The 8,893-nt window shown below is 39.2% G+C and overlaps 1 protein-coding gene across 1 annotated transcript in view; it reads left to right on the plus strand.

The window, feature by feature from the left end:
* CFAP92 (cilia and flagella associated protein 92 (putative)) overlaps window positions 1–4,693 on the plus strand; it is a 71,584-nt gene extending 66,891 nt beyond the window's left edge. The window contains exons 8-10 of the mRNA XM_044676253.1: window positions 3,097–3,261; window positions 4,081–4,278; window positions 4,390–4,693. Coding sequence (XP_044532188.1) covers window positions 3,097–3,261; window positions 4,081–4,278; window positions 4,390–4,635 — 609 coding nt within the window. The 3' untranslated portion in view covers window positions 4,636–4,693. The remainder of the gene's footprint in view (window positions 1–3,096; window positions 3,262–4,080; window positions 4,279–4,389) is intronic.
* Window positions 4,694–8,893: the final 4,200 nt, after the last annotated feature.

An 8,893-nucleotide genomic window follows, 5' to 3' on the forward strand; every position in this document is an offset into this window, starting at 1 on the left:
CTCTCTCTCTCTCTCTCTCTCTCTCTCTCTCTCTCTATATATATATATATATATATATATATATATATATATATATATTACTTTGAGCTAGAAAAATAACTCACTGTGACTTTTTCAGGGGTTTTACCGTCAGGGATTTGGTCTGGTTTCTAGATCAATTTGAAGGAGTTTGGGGAGGAATCCATTGTACTGTTTTCCTACTGTGCTGCCATCTTGATTCTGCTTACTTCTGTACCAAAGCTTTTTAACTTTATGTAATCAAAACTTTTTTTGTGTGATCTCTCCCCCTTATTTGGTTATAAAATTTTCTCTGAACAAAAGATCAGAAAGGCACCTTTTTCTCATCTCTATTCTTTTTTTTTAATGATGTGACCTTTTATGCTAAAATCACTCATTCATTAGAAGCTCTTTTTTATAGTGAATATTCTATTCTAATATTCATTAGCTCTTTTTTTTTAATATAGTGAAAGACATTGGCCTAAACCTAATCTATTCCAGATTACTTTCCAGTTTTTGCAATAGCTTTTCCACTAGATGTTTGTGCTATTGGTTTTGGTAAAACGTCTGGTTTACTATATTTAATTGCTCCTTGGTCATGATTTAACTAGGCTTTTCTAGCCATCAACTTTTCTCATTTTTAGCCAGTACCAAGTAACTTTGATGATTATTGTTTTATTATGTAGTTTAAAATCTGGTCATACCGGATTCCCTTTATTCCTACTTTTTTCGTGATTTCTCCAAATTCTCGAACTATTGTTCATCCTAATGAATTTTGTTATTATTTATTTCATCAGGCTTTTTATAATATAATACCTGATGAGTTGATCAGCATGGGCCTAAATTTGGAAATCAGCTTAGGAAATATTGTCATTCCTATTTTCATAAAGCCGGTCCACTGTCTTCCTCAGTGACTTTATCAATTCCCATAGTCTTAGTAATCATTTCTCTGTAGATGATTCCTAAATCTATAGACCCAGTTCTAGCCTGTCTCCTGAGCTCCAGGAAACCAACATATACATACGCTTACATTAAAGGATAGTCTATATACCCAAAGCCAATATGGCACATAGCTGTTTAGTCATCTCACCCTTCTTTGGTCTTTACTTTGAAAAATTTACTCTTTTCCTGTTGGATTCAGCTATAACTAAACAAAAATCTTTAAAATTGCTTTTTCAAAAGGAGGAAGCAAATGAAATTAACTATTGGCAGCCTTCTAGAAATCACTTAATTAAAGGAGAGTGAACTGGTCTTTAAGTCTTTGACCTGGGTTCAAGGGCTCTTTCTGATGCATACAAGCTGTGTGAATTTGGACAAGTGATTTCATGTCCTCGTGTCCCAGGTAATGCCCAAAGATTGCTAAAGTACTTACTCTTCTCTCTTGGTTACAGTGAGTCCTTATACTGATAAAATCTCTAGGGCAGTCAAAGCAGAATCCCATCTATGGATGGAAGGCTAATTCTATCCCTGGTCCTTCCTATATTTTGAGTTAGTTTTCTTTTAGTCCTCTATGACCCACCTCCTATTGGCAGTGTACCCCATCTCTCCTCTTGATAAGGGGACATTTCTGAGAAAATCCAAATATTCTCTACCATCTAAAATAGTTATGGGAACCAAAGACATACTCTCTGTCTCTCTCTTTCCCTCTCCCTCTCCCTCTCTCTGTCTGTCTTTCTCCCTCTCTCTCTCCCTCTCCTCTCCCTCTCCCTCTCCCTCTCTGTCTGTCTGTCTCTCCTTTTCCTTCAGGATCATACATGCTCCCTCCCCCAGACTATGTCAAATAAATGTATTTTTTAAAATCCTTACCTTCAAATCTGGCCGTAAGCACTTTATAACCATGTGACCCTGGGTAAATCACTTAATCCTTTTTGCCTATTCTGTCTTAGAGTTGTCACTAAGACAGAAAATATGGGCTTAAAAACATACACATGCAAACACCATGAACAAAATAAAAGAAAGGATCTAGGAGCATATTCTAAGAACAATGAAAACAACAAAAAAGAAAATTAGAAGAACAGTTAAAAGAAAATTTATAGGAAATATGCTGACTCTTGTGTCCAAACACCTACTATGGTAAGGATTGAGACAGAGAGCACTTAGTAGTAATACTATATAATGAACCTTTGATCAAGCCTCCCTGATTATGGGAATATTTATTTTGCAAGATATACTCATGATATGGACAGGAAATATTGTCATCTGAAGTCTGGAACATTTGGTTCACAGAATGAAAAAAGGTAAAAAAAATATGTCCTTCTATGTTCATGTATCTTCCTCTGCAGGCATGTTATGGAATGAGAGTATTTTACATTTAGATAACCCTGTAGAATTCGAAGCCCTTTCTTGATCCTCAAGAGTATTGCTGTCCTGTGAAGTGTTTAGAGTTTGGTAAGCCATGGAAGATGCCAAGGTCACCTACTTCGTCCCAGGTCATCACCAGCCATCTTGACTTTGGCCTTGGCACTGGACTTCTGTGACTCTGGAAGAAAGGGTGAAGCTCATGACTGTGCAACTCTGCCTCACTTGAATCCAGTTCATGAGCAAAACAAAACATCACTCTTGTGATGACATTGGTCTTACAAATGGCAACAGCAAATTAATGAACAAGTTAACCCAGAGAGGCTGTGGCTTACTCAAGGTCTCTGACATTTTCTCAGCTCTCTCCAGGACCAAGATTCTTGGTCATTATTGTTACATGGCCTTAAGTTACATTTTTTCCCATTGACGTTATTTCATGGTTCTCATCCACAGATGAAGGAATCTATGTCAACTTCCTGAAGACAGACTCCATCCTTCCTTTTATCTTTGTAGCTCATGTTCCACACATAGCTACTCCATCATGGCTGGTTGGATTGGATCACTGGGGAATTAAGTGACTTGAGATTTTTTCTGTTCTAGTTCTATAGATGTCAAAAATTACTGAGATGGCAACTATAATAGTTAAAGATCTTAAAATTTAATACCTGGATAAATATGACAACTTAATTTCCTAAGTAAATAGAATAGTTATCATGGTAGCCTTGAAATGGAAATGTATTATGTAGATCATTGATAAAAATATAAGCCCTAGGTGGATTAGTCTCTGGTATTTCTTTTCAGAAAAACATTGATGGAGCATTTCTAACTAAAAGAACCTTTGAGCTGCCTGAGGTGAAAACAGTCAAATATTTTCCTCCTGATGGGAAATCTGTATATAACTACAGCATGCAGACTTTGAACTCAGGGGAACTGGCAAAGCAAAAGTTGATTGCTCAGATGGACAAGGTGAGTGCAGTCTTCTTCTTAGTGTACATAGATGCTTAGATTTGAAATTGGGAATTACTTTTCCAGCCTTGCCTGCTCACACCCAGGGACTTGATGACCATCATTACAATGAAACAGCTCTTCTGAAGCCCTCTTATTTGAAAAAGAAGATACATGTGACCATGTGTCCAGGGGAGAATCCTAAAGCTAGGAGTTATAATTGAAATGTTCATAATCCAAAGGTCTACTTAGTTCAAATGCTGTGGATGTGGTAAGGAGAGAGACAGACAGAGACAGAGACAAAGACAGAGAGACAGAGACAGAGAGAGGGAGGAAGGGAGGGAGGGAAGGAGAAGGGGTATAGAGAGAGAGAGGGAAGAGAGAGGAGAGAGAGAGACAACAGAGAGAGAGAGACAACAGAGAGGGGGTGAGAGAGAGAGAGAGAGAGAGAGAGAGAGAGAGAGAGAGAGAGAGAGAGAGAATTTCCCCCCATTATTTTTGGGCCTTTTGATCAAATGGAAGCCTCATGATAATATAAACTGTGGGCAAAAGCTTCCAGTTTTTAAAATTTTTGGAACTCAAAATAAACCCACATTTCCTATGTCTTTCTAGGGATAGAGGGGAAAGGAATGACAGCTTCTTGAACTTTCTGCAAAATCTCAGCTAATAGGCTGATAGATAGTATTAAATTCATTTATCTGAGCCTAGAGGGAAAACTATGACAACTAATTTTTTTCCTCCCCCCTCCCCATCAAGTCAATTCTACTGAACTGAATTAAGTAATTTTCTAAAGTTGGTATTCTTTGGATTTTCTTTTTAATTTGGTTACATTTTTTATAGGAAAGAGGGAAAAGGTTCACTTACTCCAAAAAATACCTCTCAGGCCTGCCAGAACCTTTCGACTTGAAACGTTCAAAATCCAAAACTAGGTTATGGCTTACTCCAGAAGGATTTCACATTCCTGGGTATCAGACCAGTTTTGAATCGAACCGACATCCCAAGATGCCAGATGAAAATCGGGTGGAAGATTTGAAAGAGGTAATATGTTGTTCTGCAAATTAATTAATTTCCTCATCAATTAGATGGAAAAGTGCTAGTTGCCCTGTGAATACCAACAGTATTTCTTTTTTTTTTTTCTTTTCATTCTAGTCATGGCAAGAAAATACTCTATTTACTAATATCCTGAAACCTGTCCTCGATAGGGGTAGGATGAGTTGGGACCTGCGACATGTGGATTTTGACATTTACTCGAAGCCACCTTCTACTCTCCATCTACCTATTCCTCCTGAACATTTTACCCTAAAAGGTACCAAACTCATTTTAAATGTCAAAGCTCTTTTCTGTTTTCCTCAGGTTTGGATGATGTCTGACATTTGTTGTTTCCAACATGCCTAACTCCTTGTTCATTGGATTTCTTGGACTCTTCTCCCAGTAGGTCAATTTTGTTTTTTTAAGAAACTCTTTTCTCCATTGGATTTTTGTACCTCTTTTTCTGGTTGACCAATTTTGCCTTTTAAGCTATTTTCTTTTGCATTACTTTCATTTCTTTTTCCCATTTTTCTTTGACCTATCTTATTTGATTTTTGAATTCCTTTTTTAAGTTCTTCAGGTACCTGAGACCAGTTTCCATTTTTCTTTGAAGTTTTGCATGTGTTTGCTTGGATCTCTTCATCCCCTATTGACTCTATGCTTAACTCTTTATCTCCATATTAATTTTTTTAGGGTTAGGTTTTCTTTTGCTGTTTGCTCATTTTCCCAGCCTTTTTTTCGCCTGCAGACTGGGAATTCTGAAAGCCAATGATTCTGTCTCCTTTGCTGATGGCTTGCAGGGCTCAGCACTGTGAACTATTTTGCCCTGGGGCTAGGTCTTCACCACAGCTCAGGTTTGAAAGAGCCAAGTGCTATGGACTTCTGAACCTAACTAAGGTGGGCTGCCATGGCCTGGGACTTCAAGGGGTGGGTCTGGGGTGTGGGATGCTCTGTTGGTGTAGGCAGGGTCCAGAGATCCTGAAGTTTGCCTATTCTCACACTCAGAAACTGGCACAATAGGTAGGGGGATGGTCAGCCAGCACTCCTCTGTGTGTTATTTGCTTCCAGTTCTCCCTTATCTGGTAAAAATTGACTCTCTCTACCTACCTTTCAAGTTGTACTCAGCTGGAGAACTCTGTCTTGCTGCTGTTGGTTTTTGACTCCTATCATTATGAGTTGCTTTTAAAAGATTGGTTTGGAAGGAATGCCAGAGCAGTTTCAGCTTTTGCTTCTGCTAAGACATCATCTTGGCCATGTCCAGTTCTTTGTGACTCCATTTAGGGGTTGTTTTTTTTTAGCAAAGAAACTGGAGTGGTTTGTCATTTCCTTTTCCAGTTCATTTTACAGAAAGGGAAACTGAGGCAAACAGGGACATTCATGTAGCCCATTAGAGCTTGCAGAACATTTTGTATACCTTGTCACAAGAATTCCACAGTATTCCTGCAAGGTAGAGACTAAAGGTATAATTTGTATTCATCCATCCCCTTTTTTAAAAAGATGATCAAATGACTTGCCCCTGATCATATGGTTAGTGTCAAGAGGAGGGATTTTTTTAAATCTTCTTGAATCAACATGTATCCTCTTTGCTATTGTCTTTGTATAGACTCGAGTTGCTTTTTGAGATTTTTTTCTTAGTATTTTATTCATTTCGATATAGTCAACAAAAGCTATGACTTAAGGAAATCAGGACCTCAAGAGGCAATGTGACTTGCTTGCTAATGGCTTTAACTTGCAGTTAATGGCAGAACTGGGTCCAGAAGTTGGTTCCATGCCACTATAATTATATTAAAGAAGATTGTTAAAGAGATTCTTGCACTGGGTAGGAAGATTAGTCCTCTAAGATTCTATGTGTGGGATGAATTTAGATTGGGAAAACAAGTATGGCAAACCAGACATAAAGTGATGAACATCTGGTCTAGAGCACTGGCTGTTAACAGTCAGAGACATTTTGGAAAAAGGGGGAGATCAGATTTAGCAGTGGATTGATATGGGAGGGGTCAGAAATCAACTTGTAAAGACTGTGGAAGTCTAATATCATAATTTCATGGGCTAATCTTTGGGAAAATGGGTTCTATAAATCCCATTAATATTTGCTAAGTGCCAAGTACAGTGCTTGGCAAATAGCAGGTGCTCAATAAGTGCTTGTTCTCATCCCACTATTGTCAATACCCTTTTGATTTGGATGCTCTCTCCAGTAATGAAGATCATAAGCTGTGGGAAGTGGAATTTTGGGGGAGCTAGCACCCCTAGAAATCACTCTAATGAGCAGACAGGAGACTGGATAAGATCCTTGCAGAGAAAATGTGGCTTTATTTGGAGAAAACAGTGGGGAAGGAAAGGAAAAGGGATTCTGCCCACACAAGCCGCTTTCTCGGGGCAAAAATGCTCTCTCTCCTTCTATGTATGATCACAGACTTTTATAATAATCCTGATGCAAGATTCTCCTCCTTCCCTCTGTCCAATCCCACAGAGGAGGGATATGAAGTGTCAAATCTTGAGTACATGATTTTCAACATTATATATCCCTAAAAAATCCCATGATCAAAAACCTGTGACTGTTGTGCGATTTTCAGCCTGGAACAGTAAAGATACATTTGAAACTCCCCATTCTTTCCTTCTTCAGCTTATCTTGCCCCTCTTCCTAGAGTAGGCATCTTTCCCAGAATACAGGTAAGCTCAAAGTTTTTGAAAATAGGTCAGGAAAACTAAAAAATTTAGGGGGGAGGCAGTTTTATTCTAAGGAATAGTAATACTAAGGGATCTTGAAAATTGGGGTTACAAGCCAAATACTACTCTGAGAATTACACACCGAATCTCATCCCACACATAAGCCATCTGTAGCTGTTCGCCCCATGCTTATGTCTTCCCTTATAATAAGAATCCTATTCAGTGGTCTAGGACCCTTTATTCTTTTTCCTGACACCAAAAGGATACCCACAAAGCATTTAGACCTGGTTTTTTTGCTTTTTTTCATACGTCCAGTTCAATCTTCATTAATGGCCGTACTGTATTTTTTTCCTTTCTGTTCCTCAGTCAGTCTGTAAGCATTTATTTAAGCACTGTGTTCATTATGGACCAGACGCTGTTGGGAACACACAGAAAGGCAAAAAATTGTCCCTGCCTTCAAGGAGTTCCCATTCTAATGTCGGAGACCACACTCAGGAAATAAGGTACAAACAAGATCTATAGACAGAAGGCAGGAAGTGAGAGTAATGTTATCTCAAAGAGTAAGACGATAGCATCCGGGAGGACTTTGGAAAGGCATCTAGAGGTAGGAGATGGAGTATGAAGGACAACAGGTAAGCCAGTGTGGTTGGATTGTTGACACCAGTAAAGTGTAAGTGTAAGACTTTTGAAAGGGAGTCTTTCTAAAGAGAGGAAATATCCAAGTATGAAGAATTTTAAATATCTTGCTGTGGACCAGCAGTCTAATGGAACTGGGGAGGAGTGAGTAAATTCCCTACAATATCATCAGGGATCATTGAGAGTCAGGAAGTTGTGAGGCAGATTTGGGGCAGTTTGGGTTGATCTGGAACCTTGTATTCCTTTTTGGTCAAGAAGAGCATAAAAGTAGTGTTTTTGTTTTTGTTTTTTAACCTCTTTCCTTCTGTCTTAGACTCAATACAATCAGTTCCAAGGCAGAAGAGTAATAAGGGCTAGGCAGTTAGTGTTAAGTGATTTGCCAAGAGTCACTGATGTCTGAGGCCAGATTTGAACTTAAGACTTCCTATCTCCAGGCTTGGCTCTCTATCCTCCAAGCTACCTCACTACTCCAGGCAGACGGGAAGTCCTGGGTTCAAATATGACCTTGGATACTTCCTAGATGTGTGACCCTGAGCATTTAACCCCCATTGCCTACTTTACCATTCTGCCTTGGAACTGATACTTACTATTGATTCCAAGATGGAAGGTAAGAGGTTTTTTTTAAAAAAATTAAAGAACTCTGAGGGACAGTTAAGTGGCACAGTGGATAGAGCACCAGACCTGCAGTTGAGAGGACCTGGGTTCAGACACTTCCTAGCTGGGCAAGTCACCTAAACCTGTTTGCCTAGCAGTTGCCCTTCTGTCTTAGTTACTAAGGCAGAAAGTAAGGGTCTGGGGAGTAGCAGGGAAAGAACTTTGTTGGGGAGCCTCTGAGGCTTCAGGGGACCTTTTGTTACCTTTTTTAAGAATTATTTTTGCCTCTGGGTATGGGGGATATTTATAGTTAGAGACCTTCGAACTCTCTGGCTATAAGCTTTATGTTGTAGTCTAGGCAAGAAGCCATCAGGGTCTGAACTTGAATGCTAGTGGGAGGAGAGGAGAGGAGACATACACAAGAGATGCTGCAAGGTAGAAACGACAAGATTTGGCAGTGGATTGGATATGTGGGGTGAATGGAGGTGAAGAGTTGAGGGAATCACTGAAATAGGAGCCTGGATTGTTTGGAAGGTGATGGTGCCCTCAGCAGTCATAGGGAAGATTGGAAAGTTGGTGGTGGAGAGGGAAATCATGTGGGATTTGGGCTTTTTTTAGTCTGGGATGCCTAGAGGACATCCTACTACCAAGGACATTTGTTTTACGTGTAATCAGATGCTGCCAAGCTTATTTGTGGAGATATTTAGAAATATGTAAATAAGCATTT

This window comes from Gracilinanus agilis, chromosome 1 (assembly GCF_016433145.1).
Source record: "Gracilinanus agilis isolate LMUSP501 chromosome 1, AgileGrace, whole genome shotgun sequence".
Taxonomy (NCBI): domain Eukaryota; kingdom Metazoa; phylum Chordata; class Mammalia; order Didelphimorphia; family Didelphidae; genus Gracilinanus; species Gracilinanus agilis.